The sequence below is a fragment of the Heptranchias perlo genome, chromosome 6, assembly GCF_035084215.1.
Source record: "Heptranchias perlo isolate sHepPer1 chromosome 6, sHepPer1.hap1, whole genome shotgun sequence".
Classification (NCBI taxonomy): Eukaryota; Metazoa; Chordata; class Chondrichthyes; order Hexanchiformes; family Hexanchidae; genus Heptranchias; species Heptranchias perlo.
Genome location: NC_090330.1, coordinates 51,602,921 through 51,623,906, shown reverse-complemented (window position 1 = coordinate 51,623,906; position 20,986 = coordinate 51,602,921). Strand labels below are relative to the sequence as shown.

At 42.6% G+C, this 20,986-nt stretch overlaps 1 protein-coding gene across 4 annotated transcripts in view; it reads left to right on the top strand.

Annotated features, from left to right (window-relative positions):
- Positions 1-20,986, top strand: part of dlg2 (discs, large homolog 2 (Drosophila)) — an 861,897-nt gene that overhangs the window by 473,841 nt on the left and 367,070 nt on the right. For all 4 annotated transcript variants that reach the window (XM_067986281.1, XM_067986283.1, XM_067986282.1 and 1 more), the window contains one exon: positions 19,148-19,292. In XM_067986281.1, coding sequence (XP_067842382.1) covers positions 19,148-19,292 — 145 coding nt within the window. The remainder of the gene's footprint in view (positions 1-19,147; positions 19,293-20,986) is intronic.

The window sequence follows — 20,986 nt, the reverse complement described above, 5'->3', positions numbered from 1 at the left end:
AACACCAAGTTATAGTCCAACAAATTTATTTTAAATTTCACAAGCTTTCGGAGGCTTCCTCCTTCCTCAGGTGAATGTTGTGGAAAACAACATTTTCCACAACATTCACCTGAGGAAGGAGGAAGCCTCCGAAAGCTTGTGAAATTTAAAATAAATTTGTTGGACTATAACTTGGTGTTGTAAAATTGTTTACAATGGTAATTCAGTCAGAGTAGCCATTCTACATGTGTTTTACAGGTGAGGGGATGATGGGGAAATCTTTAACTTCTGCCCGAAATAAAGTCGGCAAAGAGGCCCAAACATTTTTGGATTCGGGCCTCATGTAGTGCTGAATACTTGTGCTCTAGAACTAGCTGCGCCTCTAGCCAGGCTGTTCCAGTACAGCTACAACACTGGCATCTACCCGACAATGTGGAAAATTGCCCTGGTATGTCCTGTCCACAAAAAGCAGGACAAATCCAATCCGGCCAATTACCACCCCATCGGTCTACTCTCAATCATCAGCAAAGTGATGGAAGGTGTCGTCGACAGTGCTATCAAGCGGCACTTACTCACCAATAACCTGCTCACTGATGCTCAGTTTGGGTTCCGCCAGGACGGCTCGACTCCAGACCTCATTACCGCCTTGGTCCAAACATGGACAAAAGAGCTGAATTCCAGAGGTGAGGTGAGAGTGACTGCCCTTGACATCAAGGCAGCATTTGACCAAGTGTGGCACCAAGGAGCTCAAGTAAAATTGAAGTCAATGGGAATCAGGGGGAAAACTCTCCAGTGGCTGGAGTCATACCTAGCACAAAGGAAGATGGTAGTGGTTGTTGGAGGCCAATCATCTCAGCCCCAGGGCATTGCTGCAAGAGTTCCTCAGGGCAGTGTCCTAGGCCCAACCATCTTCAGCTGCTTCATCAATGACCTTCCCTCCATCATAAGGTCAGAAATGGGGATGTTCGCTGATGATTGCAGTGTTCAGTTCCATTCGCAACCCCTCAAATAATGAAGCAGTCCGAGTCCACATGCAGCAAGACCTGGACTAAAATCCAGGGTTGGGCTCATAAGTGGCAATTAACATTTGCGCCAGACAAGTGCCAGGCAATGACCATCTCCAACAAGAGAGAGTCTAACCACCTCCCCTTGACATTCAACGGCATTACCATCACCAAATCCCCCACCATCAACATCCTGGGGTCACCATTGACCAGAAACTTAACTGGACCAGCCATATAAATACTGTGGCTACAAGAGCAGGTCAGAGGCTGGGTATTCTGCGGCGAGTGACTCACCTCCTGACTCCCCAAAGCCTTTTCACCATCTACAAGGCACAAGTCAAGAGTGTGATGGAATACTCTCCACTTGCTTGGATGAGTGCAGCTCCAACAACACTCAAGAAGCTCGACACCATCCAGGACAAAGCAGCCTGCTTGATTGGCACCCCATCCACTACCCTAAACATTCACTCCCTTCACCACCGGCGCACAGTGGCTGCAGTGTGTACCATCCACAGGATGCACTGCAGCAACTCGCCAAGGCTTCTTCGACAGCACCTCCCAAACCCATGACCTCTACCGCTTAGAAGGGCAGCAGGTACATGGGAACAACACCACCTGCATGTTCCCCTCTAACTCACACACCATCCCGACTTGGAAATATATCGCCGTTCCTTCATCGTCGCTGGGTCAAAATCCTGGAACTCCCTTCCTAACAGCACTGTGGGAGAACCTTCACCACACGGACTGCAGCGGTTCAAGAAGGTGGCTCACCACCACCTTCTCAAGGGCAATTAGGGATGGGCAATAAATGCTGGCCTCGCCAGCGACGCCCACATCCCATGAACGAATAAAAAAAATGCTGCCAGCAAGCAGTGGACACCAAATGGGCACCCAGCTGCAGCTCACTGGTTGTGGGAGGGCAGGAAATTGGCCAGCTCCCATGCTGAGCTGACAAGTAGGTCGGGCCTGGGAAGGGAAGGAATGCCTCACATGGAACAGCAGCAGACCAGAATTTCTTTGTGGCTCCTGGAGGAGCAGGAGTGCTCCTCTTGGTCCTGCAAAAATAAAAATTTGAAGGTTCTTCAGCCGTTTTTTGAGCAGTCACTCACTAGTAGGGCTGCTTAATGCTTGGCACAAATGGATGGAGCATAGGTCCCTGATTTGTATATTTATCCTGCTGGAAACAGGCTCACCCATTTGCAAGACTGCCTGAAAATTACGTCCCTGGATTTTCAACTGCTGGCTGCCCATTTTTCATGCAGAAGTTGAAAATCTGCCTTCAAAAAGATTGCAGAAGCACCCGTGGGAAAATCACACATATCCAGTTCCGATGACAAGGTCATACTATTGTTATACCTCTGGGATATGCTATCATATAGTCAGATATTGGGCAGTATGGGCATACCCCTGAAATTCTGACAGTCTATGCGAATGACCTGACTGTTAATGGGAATGATTAGCACTGCTGTAGCCGGGAGAATATCTAAGACTCTAAACTTGTAACAGCCTATCTTGATCCATCACCGTGAGGCACCCTGGTGGAGATTTCCTGCTGTAATATTTTCCCTTTCCTCTACCTGGCAAGACTCTCCTCTTGGGGCAGGACTTCCACCCGTCTCTCTGACTCAGTCCCAACCCGAGCCATTTCTCTGGGTTGGGGTTCATCTGATATGCACAGTGGGTGTCTGGCAGGATTGTTGCTGTCAAGGGGGAGCACACTAGTGCCTGGCGATGGTGCAGCAGCAAAAGAGGCAGCTGGACACATAAATGGTCAGAAGAGTCCTGGATGTCAGGAAATTGGCATCCTAGTAAGCCTTAGCAGAGAATGAGTTAAACGAGGGCCAGATTAGAAGGCAAGGAAACCCCTACGAGACCTCTCCCTCTGTTGAGAAACGTCAGAGCCATTACTGCCACTTCCTGGAGCCTACTGCCACCTTTCACATGGTAGTACCAAGAAGTGGTGATAACTGAGGTGGACGCCAGGAACATCCAATGAGGGACCTGGCCCTGCCCCTGCCCACACCAGCATTTGCATGCAGCGGGCATGTGGCCTGCAGCTGTCCAGGTGGAGTGGGGCGAAGAATCCAAGTTGAGGCTGTGGGAGGGAAATACAGGTTGGTGCAGTGAGGCGGCGGTAAACTTCACTGCAGAATTTTGCTTTGTTCTCTGCCTCTATGCTGCCCCATTTTGGTTGGGATCATGGAGGAGTAACCAACCCACCTAGTCTCAGGCTTCTCTGTTCAGGATATTTGAATTTTAGAACTCTTATGCTGCATATTAGCATTCTAATATGTAGCATCACTGCACTGTAGAATGGGATATTCTCTCTGTGCAGTCCTTTCCTTTGAATTTTCTTGGGTGAAGAAGGGGGTTGGTGGTAGGATTTAACCATGAACCTCTCTTGTCATCTGTAATGGATTCACTTCGATGTTAATATTCTGCCCTTTACTGATAAACAACCTTATGTAGCTTTATGCTGTATACAAGCTACTTCTCTATTCAGTTGTCTGATCTTTACATAGAGATAAAATGCAACAAAGCGACTAAAGAAAATATGTGGACAGAGCTCATTGTTTTTTTGTTCTAACTAGTAAAGAGAGTGTTTATGGAGAATATCTCAGTTAAACTTGTTTATCAAATGCTTCTGTGGAAGGGTGTCTGAGATACAAGATGATGGATTTGAGAATTAGTAAAGGCATTTAACATTTTAGATCTTTTAGTTCAGTGCTGCAGTAATTTCATTTTGATGTCTAAATGATTTGTTTAAAATGAATGAATTGTTTATACATGTCAAGAGCAAGGAAATTAGGTAATATTTTCCCTTTCTAAATAAAAGGAGCTTTGTTGCAGAGTGCCATTTTCTTCAAGGCCACACAGGTTATTTACCAAACTAGAGCACAGCCAAAAATAACATTAGATGAAAATCACCCCACCTGCCATTAATTGCGCGGAGAAAGTGAGGAAAAGTGCAACTGTGAGTGATTTCAGATCATAAAGAGGTGAATTAATATTACGACATTTAAGGGTAAATTTTTTGAGACTCTGCACTGCTGACAGGATTGCTAACTCTGTGGAAATAGGTCTTCAAGTTGAGTACTGGTAAAATTTGAGTGCCCAATTCTTACTGTGCCTGATTTTATGACTGGCATGAATGGGCCTCCTTTACATATTGAAATGAGCAGTTGGGATTCGCATCTGAACTTTGAGCTTGGACAAGAATCTGCACATAGGGTGAGCCTCACCCATTCAAAATTGGGGGCGCTTGAATGTTTGGGACCTTGCCTGTTCAAGTAGATCTCTTTAAAGGGATAAAGGAAGGGTTTTTGTGGGGAGTGGGAAGTTATGCATCCTTGGTTGCAGTTGCTCCATGAATTGGTGTTTTTTTGGGAAGGCCTCCGTTTTTGGGTTTTTGCTAACCAATATTAATCTTCTTTACTCTTGTGTAATGCTGGCTTTGATATAGCACCTTGCAAACAGATGAGGATGGGTATTTCTTTAGGGGTTCTGAACGTGCTGCATTATGAGATGAGAAAGAGGAGTTTCTGAGGAGCAACAATTGCCTCCAAGGCATTTTGATCACACCTGTCACTACACTGCAAATTGCATCTGGGCATGTCAGAGCAGACCTGTCTTTGGTACTTGGGCTTCACAAGTTAGGCTGCCACAGTTGTGCCATCTGCTGAACAATGACCAGCACACAACATCTGGATCAGGGACAGCTATTTCCATGGAAACAAAGGTTACTGCAGCATGAAGCTTTCATGCTATCAGATCCTTCCAAGTCACTGCAGGAGACATCTGCCATAACCAGGCAATCGGCAGTGCACAGGGAAGAGACAATCACTATGTTTGCAAGAGGCAACAACTTAATCACTTTTCAGATGGGCATCAAGGCTCCCATAACAAACTGACGGCTTTTGTGAACAATGATTTTAAACTCATTATCGTGCACATTAATGGCTATTTTCCAAGAAGCAGCCACATGCCTTCATGGTGTGGCTGTCTTGGTGCTCATATCATTTGAGGCTTTTAGAAGAACCGGGCTATCTTCCACATCCGCGGTGGAGCGTCTTAGCCTGGATGCCTCAGCACCCGTTTCTTCAGCTACCACCTCCACTCTTTAGAAAATGTATCTTGCAGCTTAGGCACAATGAAAGAGTACGTGCAAAAGGTTAAGCACAATTCTCAAAAAATAAGTGTACACAAAACACATAAATCAGTGATTGTGGTTATAGGTAGCATGTTAGTAAAAAGCCACATGGTGCCTTTGGTGTGGAAATGTGGCAGAGTCACAACAACAGTCACTCTTTTCAAAGCTAGTGTTATGTGACCTCTAACATTGTAAATACCAATCCCAGCACCACCTATAGGTCCAACAACTATCACAAGTAAATTTGGGCACAAAATAGAAAATCTCATTGGGCTAATTGACATGGGGATTTTCAATGCACTTTGCAATGGATCCACCCATGGATTTTAATATATAATATATATAATTTTTAAAAAATCAATGAAATGCATTGAGGAAAAATATTTTTTTAAATAAATTGTGGACTAAAATCATAGAAGCTGGGTCATGCAAGATCATTTCTGTGTAAGTACCAATACTTTACCGTGAATGTAAATCTAATTTATTTGCTTTATGCCAGAAAATAGAATAACCGGAACAATGAAGCACCGTGTTGCAATGTCATATGTAAAAAAATTATGCCCTATGAATAACTTGCAAGATCTTTGTACCAAACCAAATGGATGATTGCCAAAAAATTAAAATTTTTTCAACTAAAATCTTGTTCAAAGTGCCACAACAGTCCCTCCATAGTGTTTAATTCCCCTTTAGAAAACACAAGGATTGGATCACCACAGGCAAAAAGAATTAGACCATAGGTAGACAAATATATGATCTCAGCACTGAGAAGACTGATTTTATAACAGCCAATGTAACTCTTGAGAAAAATTGAATCTTATAATGCCTATCCATCTCTACTCTCAGCTATGAATAAAAGCCGCCTTTGATTATAAGTGAACTGCTTGGCTTGATAACTTCTGAAATATCCTGGGGAAAACAAGTGATGGCTTATGAAATGGGAAAGTTCTGACCTACTTGTACCATTGACAAGTTAGTGTTTCACAAAGCTTGTATTCCTCCACATGGTGGAATATTAGAATCCTATTTAGGTTGCAAAATTCATCTCCTCTTCCAGCGTGTTAACACTGTATCAAGCTTCGTATCTACTACTTACTCTTGTTGTGAAACTCTTTTATGCAGAACAACAACAACTTGCATTTATTTAGCACCTTTAGCATAGTAAAAATGTGCCAAGGCACATCACGGGAGCGTTATCAGACAATTTTTGACACCGAGATATTAGGACAGATGACAAAAAGCTTGATCAAAGTGGTAGATTTTAAGGAGCGACTTAAAGGAGGAGAGAGAGATAGAGAGGCAGAGAGGTTTAGGGAGGGAATTCCAGAACTTAGGACCTAGATAGCTGAAGGCATGGCCTGCAATGGTGGAGCGATGAAAATCAGGGATGCGTAAGAGGCCAGAATTGGAGGAGTGCAGAGATCTCGGAGGGTTGTAGGGCTGGAGAAGGTTACAGAGATAGGGAGGGACGAGGCCATGGAGGGATTTGAACACAAGGATGTGCTTTTTTTTTCTTGCGCAATATTCCTATTACCCCCTCATGGTATATTTCCTCACAGAGCCACTGGGAACAACCTTGATTGAATGACATATTTACAATGTATTGTGACCCCAGAAGGTATGCAGATGGATGGATCTTTCTAAATTTGGAAATGTTGTTCAGTTTCCAGTAGTATTTCTTGGGATGGAGGGGCGCTATTATAGGTTTGTAGTAAACGTGTTTGTCACTGTACAACCCCTTGAATTGAATGAAGAAAAAGAATATAACTTGGAACCGGACCCAGAGTATCAAAATGCTATTAAAGTACTCGAAAGAAAATTAACCCCTTGATTCTGGTGAATCTTGAACACGCCCAGTCTCTTGCCTTTCTAACCTGTGTAATTAATTACTGGAGGAGGTGGGGGGAGGGCAGTAGGGAGGGAAGAAGGAAGGGGGTGTGTTTGCTGGGGGTGGGAACCCAAACCAACAGCTGTCCAGATTATTCTTGTGCAGCCTGGAGGAGCACTCTCCTCCTCCTGGTCCCACAAAAACATTTTTTTCGGCTGTACCACTGGGTAAAACTACACAGTGCATGCTCCATCCAGTTGTCCCTCAAAATGTCACCTTTCAGGGTGGGATTGGCTGGATCAGGAGTGGGAACGGGACAGTAACTTTTTCCCCGTGATTTTCGGGGTGCTATCGTCCTCTTTCTGCCCCACAAAGCCAGTGAAAATCTCCCCCATTATGTTAATGATGACTTCTTAGACTGTTGTTCAATGGTGTCTTTTGAGGTAGTGAAATTCTTTTCGTTGGTCATCTGGGTAGGGCAATATTTTTTCGGGACTAGAGTCCACAATGTACGAGCTACACATGTCGGGATGTTTTAAAATATGTGCCGTAGGCTTCTGGTATGATAACAGTTTAAGTTAAGAACTAACAAACTTGCATGTATTTGTGCAGGCTGCAGCTTTAACTTAATCATGGGAAATACACCATTCACATTGGCCCCAAGCATAATATTTATCTTCTATATGTGATGCCATGGATGGAGGTACTTCATTTAAAGCAGGCCAGTACTTAATCTATTGCCAAACAGCTGTCCAAATTCATCTTAACAAAGTGGGGCACATTTTAGTTTTTGGGTCAGGTCACAGAAGGTGTTTTATTTCAGAACTTTAGACCATCTCTTTAGGGATTGGGGTTATTATTCAGAATGTACAACTGATAATTATCTCTAAACTAATTTGAAAAAATAAAAAGAGACATGAAATTTTTTTTTAATTTCCTGGAGCAAACGTTTAGCAGGCCTCAGGTTTATTTTAATGTGGCTGTCCATAAGACTATGGGGTCGATATTAATCCGCCCACGATGGGCAGGTGAGGGTGTGGGGGTTAAAAATTTTAAAAATCGCAAAACGCGACCCCAGTCTGCCATGTACACGCCAGCCACCATTTTTACGGTGGAGGGTTGCGTGGCATGTCTGTGTCCCGCTCTCAAGAGGTGGGACACTTCATTGTAACATTTAAACCAGGCACCCACAGTGCAGTTGAGAGCCTGATTTAAATTTAAAGCTGGCCGGCTGGGTTTCTCAGGGCTAAGTAAACCCGGCAGCTAAATGGAAACAGGAGCAGCCGGATCAAGCAGGTAAGTGCTTTTTATAGCACTGCTTGTGAGCCAGGAGGAGCAGGAATACTCCCCCGGTGCCTCAGGCAAACCTTCTGCCAATCGTGGCTTCTCCTTGCCGCCGCGATCGGCCACCCCCAATCTTTGCCTCCCTCCCTTCCGATTGCCATGCTCCAAACCCCCGCCCCCCATCACCAAGCCCCAAACTTTGCCTCCCTCTCCAGATTGCCGTGCTCCGACCCACCCCCAACAACCAAGCCCCAAACTTTGCCTCCCTCCCGCTTCGATTGCCAGGCTCCGAGCACCCCCACCACCAAGCCCTGATCTTTCCCTCCCTCTCAATTGCTGGGCTGTGACCCCCACCACCACCAAGCCCTGAACTTTTCTGATTGCCGGGCGGTCCCAGCTGCGGCCTTCTATCGCTGGTTTTCCCACCCAGCAGTCGGCCAGCCTGTCAATCTGGCCGGCTGCCGGGCGTGAAATGGAATAAAAAAATGATAAGGTCCTGCTGTTAATTTTGGCAGGACCTCTGCACTCTGGGGATTTCCCGGGTCCCCCCCCCCCCCCGCTGCTGCGCTCCCTCCCTACCTCCCTGTAAACACCGCGGCCTATAATACGCATAATCCTTTGGAATTTAACTGGGGTAGAAAAATTAAAGGACTAGATAACAGACTCTTAAAAACCATTAGAAAATGCTGAGACAAAAGGCAAGCAAAGTACATCGAGTTACATTGAAACTATAGTACAAAAACAGGCCCTTCGGCCCAACTGGTCTATACTGGTCTTTATGCTCCATATGAGCCCCCTCCCTCCTTGCTTCATCTAACCCTATTAGTGTACTCTTCTATTCCTTTCTCCCTCATGTCCCCTTAAATGTATCTATGCTATTTGCCTCAACTACTTGTGGTAGCATGTTCCACATTCTAACCACTCTTTGGGTAAAGAAGTTTCTCCTGAATTCCCTATTGGATTTATTAGTGACTATTTTATATTTATGACCTCTAGTTTTGGACTCCCCCACAAGTGGAAACATTTTCTCTACAGCTACCCTATCAAACCTTTTCATTATTTTTAAAACCTCTATCAGGTCACCCCTCGGCCTTTCATTTTCAAGAAAAAAGAGCCCCAGCCTGTTCAGATTTTCCTGATAAATATATCCTCTCAGTTCTGGCATCATCCTTGTGAATCTTTTTTGCACCCTCTCCAATGCCTCTTTATCCTTTTTATAATATGGAGACCAGAACTGTGCACAATACTCCAAGTGTGGTCTAACCAAGATTCTATACAAGTTTAACATAACTCCTCTGCTTTTCAATTCTATCCCTCTAGAAATGAACCCCAGTGCTTTGTTTGACTTTTTTACGGTCTCATTAACCTGCGTCGCTGCTTTTAATGATTTGTGTATCTGCACCCCTAGATCCCTTTGTTCCTCTATCCCATTTAACCTCTTAATATCCAAGCAGTATGTGGCCTCCTTATTCTTTCTACCAAAATGCACCAGCTCACACTGATCTATATTGAAATTCATTTACCAATTACACGCTCATTCTGCAAGTTTATTAACATCCTTTTGCATTTTGATGAATTCTTCATTTGTATTAACTACACCCCCCCCACCCCCCAATTTGATGTCATCCCCAAATTTTGAACTTGTACTTCTGATTCCCGAATCCAAATCGTTGATGTAAATTGTGAACAACAGTGGTCCTAACACCAATCCCTGTGGAATTAAACTTCCCATCTTTTGCCAGTCTGAGTAGCTACCCTTAAACCCTACTCTCTTTTTTGTTTTGTCGCCAACTTGCTATCCATTCTGCTACCTGTCCCCTGACTCCACATGCTCTGACCATAGTCATGAGTCTACCTTATTGAAAACCTTTTGAAAATCCAAATATATTACATCTACTGCATTGCCCTTATCTACTCTTTCTGTTACTACTTCAAAGAATTCAATAAGGTTGGTCAAGCATGACTTTTTCTTTTGAAATCCGTGCTGACTACTCTTTATTATATTTTCGGCTTGTAGATGTTTTTCAATTACATCTTCGAGTAAAGATTCCATTATCTTTCCTACCACCAACGTTAAGCTAACTAGTCTATAGTTCCCTGGACTGGTTCTCTCTCCCTTTTTAAATATAGGAGTCACGTTAACTGTCTGCCAGTCCTCTGGCACTATTCCCATTTTTAATGAATTTTTATATATATGTAATAGTGCCTCTGCTATCTCCTCCCTAACTTCTTTTAATATTCGCAGACGCAATCCATTCGGACCTGGGATTTTATCCTCCCTAAGTTTGATTGGTTGATCAATTATCTCACCCTTTTCCATCTTAAATGTTTTTATTTTTTTTCATCTCTTCTCCTAATGTCCTGACCACCTTGTTAGTCTCCCTGGTAAATACTGAGGCAAAGTAACTATTCAATATTTCTGCCATTTTGCTGTCATAACCTTTGGGTTTATCTTGCGCATCCCTGAGTGGCTCTGTCCCTATTCTGATTTTTCTTTTGTTATTTATGTATCTGTAGAATACTTTACTACTTTGTTTTATATTCCTTGTTAATTTCATTTCGTAGTCCCTCTTTGCTTTCCTAATTGTTTCTTTGGCATCTGTCCTAATCTCTTCGTATTCCCTTATGTCATCTTCTCCTTTATTGTTTATATGTTCCCCTATGCTTACTTCTCTCATTTGCTATGGTTCAATTCCCATTACTAGATCCAGCAGTGATTCCTCTCTTGTTGGTCTTCTCACATACTGGGTAAGAAAGGAGTCCTGTATACATTGTAAAAATTCCATTCCCTTTTCCCCTTTCCCTGCTTCTTCCTACCAGTTTATTTGGGGGTAGTTGAAATCTCCCATGATTATTATTCCCATATTAAAAAAAGCTTTCCCAACAGCAGAAACAACAACTTGCATTTATATAGCCATTTTTAATGTAGAAACACATCCCGCAGCATTTCACAGAGGCATAATAATAAAATTGTGCCAAGTTGAAGAAATAGATATTAGGAAGAGTGACCATAAGCTTGGTCAAAGAGGTGGGTTGTAAGCAAGGTCTTAAAGGAGAAGAGTGAGTAGAGATGCGGAAGGGTTAGAAAAGAATTCCAGAACGTAGGGTGTAGGTAGCTCAGGACACAACCAACCAATAGTATGGCGAAAGTGGAGGGTTTGCAGAAGAGGCAGAGTCAGAGAAATGGAGAGCTTGGGGTAGGATATAGCACTGAAGGAGGTTACAGAACTGGCATGGGGTGAGGGCATGAAGGGATTTAAACATGAGGAAGAGGATTTTAAATTTGAGGCAGTGGGTGACCGGGAGCCAATGTTGTTCATCGAGGACAGGGATGATAGATCAGCGGGATCTGATGAGGATAGGATACAGGCAGCAGAGTTTTGGATGAACTGAAGTTTCTGGAGGGTGGAAGGCTGGCCAGCAGAGCATTTGAATAGTCGAGTTTAGAAGTGACAAAGGCTGAAGTAGGGGCAGAGACAGACGATATTCACTGGAGGTAGAAGTAGGCAGTCTTTGTGATGAAGAGGGTATGGGGTTGAGGTAGCTCATCTAGGGGTTGAATTGAATGCCAAGGGAGTGAACAGTTTGGTTCAGCTTGAGGTAGTGACCAGAGAGGGAGATACAGTCGGTGGTGAAGGTACAGAGTACATGGTGCGGGCCAAAGATGATGGCTTTGGTCTTCTCAATGTTTAGCTGGAGCAAATGAGGCTCATCCAAAACTGGATGTTGCACATGCAATTTGACAGCACAGTGGCTGTGGAGGGGTCAAGAAAGGTGGTAGAGAGTGGTGTCATCGATGTGGAAGCTGACCCCAAAAAGAAAATAAGAGGGGCAAAGGGGGTATGAGAAAACTAAAATGTAAAAGAGAACACTAAAGTTTTTTATAAACATATAATGAGTAAAAGAATAATCAAAGAAAGGGTGGGGTCAATTAGGGACCAAAAAGGAAATCTGCTTGTGGAGGCAGAGGGCATGGCTGAGGTACTGAATGAGTACTTTGCATCTGTCTTCACAAAAGAAAAGGAACAGGGGGTAGAGAAATTGGATTGGATGAAAATAGATAAAGAGGAGGTTCGTAAAATGTTTGCAGCGCTCAAAGTAGAAATGTCACCGATCCAGACAGGATGCACTCTGAGTTGTTGTGGGAAGTAAGGGTAGAAGTAGATAAGCTGTGGCCACAATTCTGTCAGTCCTCGTTGGATATGGGAGTGTTGCAAATATTACACCCCTGTTTAAGTACGGGGAGAGGAATAAACCCAGTAACTACAGGCCAGTTAGCCTAACGTTGGTGGTGGGGCAACTTCTAGAGACCATACTCCGTGACAAAACTAATTTTCACTTGGAAAAATATGGGTTAATTAATGGCCGTCATGGATTTGTTAAAGGCAAATCGTGTCTGACAAATCTGATTGAGTTCTTTGATGAAATAGCGGAGAGGATTGATGAAGGTAGTACAGTTGATGTTGTGTATATGGACTTTTTAAAAGGTGTTTGATGAGGTGCCATAAAATGGACTTGTTAGAAAAATTGAAGTCCATGGGATTAAAGGGGCAGTTGCAGCATGATTTCCCTTTCATAAAACCGTGTTGAGTCTGCCTAATCATATTATGATTTTCTAGGTGCCCTGTTACCACTTCCTTAATAATAGATTCCAGCATTTTCCCACCGACTGATTGATTGTCAGGCTAACTGGCCTGTAGTTCCCTATTTTCTCTCTCCCCCCTTTCTCGAATAGCGGGGTCACATTTGCTACCTTCCAATCTGCTGGGACCATTCCAGAATCTAGGGAATTTTGGAAGATCATAACCAACATATCCACTATCTCTCGCCACCTCTTTTAGAACCCTCGGATGTAGGCCATCAGGTCCAGGGGATTTACTAGCTTTTAGTCCCATTAGTTTCTCAAGTACTTTTTCTCTACTGATATTAATTACTTTAAGTTCCTCACTCTCATTAGACCCTTGGTTCCCCACTATTTCTGGTATGTTTTTTGTGTCTTCTACTGTGATGACAGATGCAAAATATTTGTTTAACGCATCTGTCATTTCCTGATTCCCCATTATAAATTCTCCTGTCTCAGCCTGTAAGGGACCATCGTTTACTTTTGCTACTCTCTTCCGTTTTACATACTTGTAGAAGCTCTTATAATCCGTTTTTATATTTCTTGCTAGTTTACTTGAAAAAGAGAGAGATAGATAGACCGAGTAATTATAGGCCAGTCAGTCTAACCTCGGTGGTGGGCAAATTATTGGAATCAATTCTGAGGGACAGCGTAAATCGTCATTTAGAAAGGCACGGGTTAATCAAGGACCATCGGCATGGATTTGTTAAGGGAAGGTCTTGTCTGACTAACTTGATTGAATTTTTTGAGGAGGTAACAAGGAGGATCGATGAGGTTAACTCATTTGATGTAATGTACATGGATTTTAGCAAGGCTTTTGACAAGATCCCACATGGCAGACTGGTCAAAAATGTAAAAGCCCATGGGATCCAAAGGAAAGAGGCTAGTTGGATCCAAAATTGGTTCAGTGGCAGGAAGCAAAGGGTAATGATTGACGGGTGTTTTTGAGAATGGAAGGCTGCTTCCAGTAGGGTTTCGCAAGGCTCAATACTAGGTCCCTTGCTTTTTGTGGTATATATTAATGATTTGGACTTGAATATGGGGGGCTTCATCAAGAAGTTTGCAGATGATACAAAAATTGGCCGTGTGGTTGATAGTGAGTGGGTCCCGTCCCACTCCCACTCTGACCTCTCTGTCCTCAGCCTCCTACACTGTCCCAATGAAGCTCAATGTAAGCTTGAGGAACAGCACCTCATCTTTCGTTTAGGCACTTTACAACCTTCCGGATTCGACGTTGATTTCAATAACTTCAGATCATAACCACTGCTCCCATTTTTTCAGACAGCAAGTGATGGTAATGGTTTTGTTGTTGCCATTCACAGCTACACTAGACCCACCTTTTGTTTCCTAGCCTGTCCCATTTCCACCGTCCCTGCCTTGCACCATCATCCCTTTTGTCATAGAATCATAGAAAGGTACAATGTTAGCAGTCCGCCAATCCTCTGGCACCACGCCTGTAGCCAAGGAGCATTCGCAACCCCTCAGATAATGAAGCAGTCCGTGCCTGCATGCAGCAAGACCTGGACAACATCCAGTCTTGGGCTGATAAGTGGCAAGTAACATTCGCGCCAGACAAGTGCCAGGCAATGACCATATCCGAGAGAGTCTAACCACCTCCCCTTGACATTCAACAGCATTACCATCGCCGAAACCCCACCATCAGCATCCTGGGGGTTACCATTGACCAGAAACTTAACTGGACCCGCCACATAAATACTGTGGCTACAAGAGCAGGTCAGAGGCTGGGTATTCTGCGGTGAGTGACTCACCTCCTGACTCCCCAAAGCCTTTCCACCATCTACAAGGCACAAGTCAAGAGTGTGATGGAATACTCTCCACTTGCCTGGATGAGTGCAGCTCCAACAACACTCAAGAAGCTCGACACCATTCAGGACAAAGCAGCCCGCTTGATTGGTAACCCATCCACCACCCTAAACATTCACTCCCTTCACCACCGGCGCACCGTGACTGCAGCGTGTACCATCTACAGGATGCACTGCAGCAACTCGCCAAGGCTTCTTTGACAGCACCTCCCAAACCCGCGACCTCTACCATCTAGAAGGACAAGGGCAGCAGGCACATGGGAACAACACCACCTATACGTTCCCCTCCAAGTCACACACCATCCCGACTTGGAAATAAATCGCCGTTCCTTCATCGTTGCTGGGTCAAAATCCTGGAACTCCCTTCCTAACAGCACTGTGGGAGAATCTTCACCACACGGACTGCAGTGGTTCAACAAGGCGGCTTACCACCACCTTCTCAAGGGCAATTAGTGCTGGCCTTGCCAGCGACGCCCACATCCCATGAAGGAGTAAAAAATGTTTTTCCCATCCAATCTTTCACACTCCTCCCCTTGAACTACAATGTCTGCATCGTCCCCCTCTTTTGTGAAGACAGACGCAAAATATTCATTTCGAAGCATACCCACATCTTCCTCCTCCACAAATAGGTTACCTCTTTGGTTTCTAATAGGCCTACTCGTTCCTTAGTTATTCTCTTGCTCTTTATGTATTTATAAAACATTATGCCCTCTATTTAATCACTCTTGCCTTCTACCCTGTCACAGATCTTCCCTTTTGTTCTTTCCTCCTCTCCACTCCCTCCCCTCCCCTCCCCCTGGCCCTGTACTTGCTTAAAAACTTAACTCTAACATCTTCCAGTTCTGACAAAAGGTCTTCAACCTGAAACGTTAACTGTTTCTTTCTCCACAGATGCTGCCTCGCGTGCTGAGTTTTTCCAGCATTTTGTCTTTATTTCAGATTCCCAGCATCCACAGTATTTTGTTTTTGACTAAGGTGTGAGGAGCCTGGTCCGTCTTTCAGATGAGACGTTAAACCAAATTTGCCCTCTTAGGTGGATGTAAAAAAATCCCATAGCATTATTCAAAGAAGAGCAGGGGAGTTCTCCCCAGTGGCCTGGTCAACAGCTATTCCTCAAGCAACATCACTAAAAGAAACAGATTATCTGGTCATTATCACATTGCTATTTGTGGGACTATGCTGTATGCAAATTGGCTGCCACATTTCCTACATTGCAACAGTGACTACACTTCTAAAAGTACTTTATTGGCTGTAAAGCATTTTGGGACTTCCTGAGGTCATGAATGGAACTATATAAATGCAAGTCTTTGGTCCCTCAGAGCTTTGATTATCAGCTTTAAACTTTGACAGTTAGCATGTATATTAGATTGCTGTGCCATCGGCATCAGGAAGACCTGCACACAACCTCATATATTTGACCAGCACTGCTGTGGCGTCAAGGTGACCATGACCCTCGGTTTTTCTAGGCTAATGCAGGGGGTGTCAGTAGTATCAATTTGCTCTCCACACATGTATCAAACAGATAACTGAAGCTTAATTGAGGATGATCAACACCTGCATTCCTTTTTACCCTGAATAGTAACTGTAGCATTACAGAGCTGTCATTGAAACCCTGCAGCCAGTCCAGCACACTTATTTCTACCACAGAGGAATTACTTAGAAGTCATGGACTACATATTAGAGGGCTGATTTTAAACTTTTGGCGGTGGATGAATAGGACTATGAAACCCAGGCTATGAAACTATCAGCTGAGAGCTCACTGAAATTACTTAGGGACTGACTGTGGAAGCTAGTATTATATTAGAGCCCTGCAGATGTATTCTTAGGATATTCCAAAGATTCAGAGTCAATCTATCAGTTAACAAAATAGTTCGACAGGATCATTTTCTAAAGCCCTGCATTTCCTTGGGTAATCTCAGTATTTTTGGCTTCCCTCAGTTAACATTGTTTCATATATTTTCCCTACTTTTGCTTTAAATAGAAATGTGGTCTGTCGTTATAAAGTTGATAGCTTTGCTGATCGAAAGATGAGATACAGCTTAATTACCTTTTCTTAATCAATGGAAACAGTGTGGAAATTATTAATTAATGTTCATTATGCTGAAGGAATCTCAGAGTGAATTGACCTAGTTTGCAAAGCCAAGTGTCAATCATAGCTTGGCCTATTTAGTATTGTTATGTGTAGCTAACAAAACTAGGCTGCAGAAAATTTGACTGCATACTTCCCAAATATTCTAGAAATGCTGATCTGTCTGATGAATTTCCAGAGTGCTAATTCTCCACAGATCTTTAACAAATGTTAATGGTAAGAAGGACCGATGTTATTGGATCATCAATTAATTTACATTGGATTTAGGAGCTTCATTTTTACTTCCTTCTATTTTACAAAGCATTTTCTCAAACAGAGACCAAATAAAATCTAACTTGAACTCCGGTACTGGATTGTATCATTGAATGTATATGAAATGCTCTTTCATCCTTTTCCGTAATTTTATTTTTTTCATTCATAGAATGTCACATAAAAGCTAGTATTAATGACTTCATTGGGTGACAAAAAATAAAAATCTGAAACAAAAGCAGAAAATGGTGGAAGCATTCATCAGGTCAGGCAGCATCTGTGGAGAAAGAAAAAACGTTAACGTGAGGTATAACCCTTTATCGAACTGAAAGATATTACCGATAAACAGCTTATAAGAAAGAATACAGCAAAGGAAGGGGGTGGGGGAAGAGACCATATTCACAAGAAAAAGAATGACCTTTCGGTGGAGAACAGGAGATGGTTAAATGACAGAAGTGATAATAGTTTAAGACAAAAGGAGGCATGATGAGAGGAATCGTCGCACGTACCTGTTCGGAATGGGAGATCCCCATCCCAAGCATCAACCTGCTCCTGCCGTTAGAAGTGCTGCTTTATGCATCCCATAATACCAGCACCTGATGATCAAATGGGGGCTGTGGTTAAGGTCTGAAATTGTTAGTGAATATTGACCTTAGTAATGACTAACAATTTCAGAACTTAACTACAGCTCAATATGTTAGCCTTTAATGTTTTTAGTGGTTATTTCAGCTTTTCCAACAGCTGTATGACACAAAAAAGAGGTAGAAAATAAACGTGGAGGCAGCATTCAAACCCCCTTGTTTGATGGCTCGTTGAGGTACAGTTCCCACCGCTTAAAGTGGGTGCGTTCGTGCAACTGCCGGTATAACAGGGTAGCGCCGTAATGTGGGTGTAAAAGTCCTTAGAAACAACTCAAACTCTCTACCTCCGGATACCAAGGAGTAGATTACCTGTAACCTGCAGTTCAAGGGCTGTAAATATGGAATGGCTGGTGCCTAGATCAGCCGGCGGCATCCTAGTATAGATTTTTGGAACCATTTTTTTGTTGCTCAGCGATACTGCTTCCTTTTCATCTCTGTGCTGTTGACTGCTCATAGCCTGGTCCAGGTCACATCTCACTAATCACAGATGGGCTGTAATAACGTCTCTCTGTTAAAGGGATATTCTCCAGTTTCTTTAATATTGTCCTGAAGTTTAATTGGAACGCGACTGATATAAAAAATATAGTTCCTGTGGGTTAACGTTGAGTGGCAGAGATTCCTCAACAAAGAAACTATTGAACAAATTAGGAAACCAGTTAAATTTCAATCCTGTAATTCACAGAATCCATCTAATTTAATTCGATATAATTTGAGTTTAATTGAAATAAAGTTCCACAATGATCAGTGTGAAAAAGGAAGATAACAATTCATTAAATTGTCAGAGACCCTTAATACAGTTGTTTCTGCCTGAAATAAACAAAGCACTTAAGACGCTATAACCAGCAACTTTGAAATTGACATTAATGTAAACAGATAATAGTTAAGCGACCGCCCGTTTTAAACGTGGACGTTTTAAGTGGTGGGGACTGTACTGCAGCATGGGATGTGTGTGAGAAGGTAAGCCGTATTTTGATCAAAAGTAATTATAATACTTAGAAATAGACAAAATGAAACAAAAAGGTATTAATATGAAATACAAATCCAGCAGATTTTTTGTGATTATGAAACCAGAGTTAAGAAAAGATGATTTGTACTTGGGTATAGAGAGCATCATCTCGAAATTTGCTGACCACACAAAAATAGGGAGTTTGGCAAACAAGACAGGTTGTAAGTGGCATCGCAGATACAATTCAATGTGAAGAAGTGTGAGGTAATACATTTTGGGAGGAAAAAGTAAAAAATGTTTCAGTGTTTTGGCTATTTGGTTCAACTTTGTGATTGTTGCATTGCATTGGTTGGATATGTTTAGCATCAAGTCTGCTAGGACTCACTGTAAAATATAGCATTCAACTATTTTTCATTTTCAATTTATGGCCAACCAGCCAATGCATACAGTGTATGTGTTAAGTGTCTGTCAAGTGTGCTTCTCTAAGAATTGAAAAAGCAAACAAGCTTGTTTTTGTTTTTTGTGTATATTTTTAGCTTATTCCCCATCAATGGAGAATCACATCCTCTCCTCACCTGGAAATAATGATGCACTGGATTACAAGACCTCACTGCCACAGATCTCATCAGGAAGATATTCTCTTCTTCCAAAACACATGCTTGGAGAAGATGACATCAACAGGTAACTTCCCAGTGGGCACTGTTTTCTGTGTATTTTCATTTTGGTTCTAATTTATGTGTATTTTGTAAAAATAATTTAAGCAAATGTCAAAATCTGTGCAGAAGAGCACAACAAAAACTGTGTATAATATGCAGCCATTTTGAGGTTCTTATTTAAAATCCTCCGTTTTAAAAAGTTGTTTTGTTTGATGCATTAATCAAGAAGGCTAATGGAATGCTGGCCTTTATATCTGAGGACTAGAGTACAAGGGGGCAGAAGTTATGCTGCAGCTATACAAAACCCTGGTTAGACCGCACCTGGAGTACTGTGAGCAGTTCTGGGCATCGCACCTTCGGAAGGACATATTGGCCTTGGAGGGAGTGCAGCATAGGATTACTAGAATGATACCCAGACTTCAAGGGTTAAGTTACGAGGAGAGATTACACAAATTGGGGTTGTATTCTCCAGAGTTTCGAAGGTTAAGGGGTGATCTGATCGAAGTTTATAAGATATTAAGGGGAACAGATAGGGTGGATAGAGAGAAACTATTTCCGCTGGTTGGGGATTTTAGGAGTAGAGGGCACAGTCTAAAAATTAGAGCCAGACCTTTCAGGAGCGAGATTAGAAAACATTTCTACACACAAAGTTTGGAACTCTCTTCCGCAAACGGCAATTGATACTAGCTCAATTGCTAAATTCAAATCTGAGATAGATAGCTTTTTGGCAACCAAAGGTATTAAGGGATATGGGCCAAAGGCCATGATCTTATCAAATGGCGGAGCTGGCACGAGGGGCTGAATGTCCTACTCCTGTTCCTATGTTACAATCTGGCACACGATTGTGTTGATTTTATATATTTTAGAATCTCCAAATTAATTTGATGCTCATTTTTAGAGGTAGAAATTGCTTGGTGTCATCAACATATATTGTTTTTATTTACACAAGTATTGTGAGTGCAGAAATCTTTCAATATGTGTTATATTCAAGTTTTAACAATGGTAGTAGCATTCTGTTAGTCCAGTCCTCAGGCTGTATTACTGTATTTTACCATGGTGCCCATAATTGAGAAGTTATTAAAAGCTGCTCTTTAATAAGTTTCCAGCACCTTGCTGCAGAGCATGTATGCAGAATATGTTTGAAAATATTTTATGGTTTGACTATTGGATGTGACTTCATGTTCGTGCACTGATTTTTTAAAAATGACTCATTTCTGACCTAGTTCTGGACCAATATCCTAATAACAGAATTGCTGATTTAGATACAGTATCTATAAACACCGGCTTTTCTTGCTACTGAAATTATTGCCATAAAAGGTTGGGGGGAGGGCGGTGAGGGAGAGAAGAGTTAAGGTTTGATTTTAATTACTACTTGTTGTTCAATTCTACTTTGGGGACAGTATATTTAAAAAGGAATGATAAAAAAAAATCTGCTGCAGTGTATTCTCTCCTTCCCCAAAGAACTAATGGCTATCTCCTGGTCTGTTTTTTCAAAAATCTTTTCTGTTCTGTGTCTGGCCAAGAGGACAGACAAGGAACTTATTCCAAGGGCTCTGCCAGTCCTGCTCTATATCTAATCATAAGGTGGAGAGGAGGGGCTGGGCAAGTTTATTGTTTAAGAATGGCTTTGGGTGATTGCATCTTTTTTTTTTCCATCCCTGCAGGTAAATGTATAGGATCCACAGGGCATTTCCCCAGAACTGTTGGTTCAGATCAGGA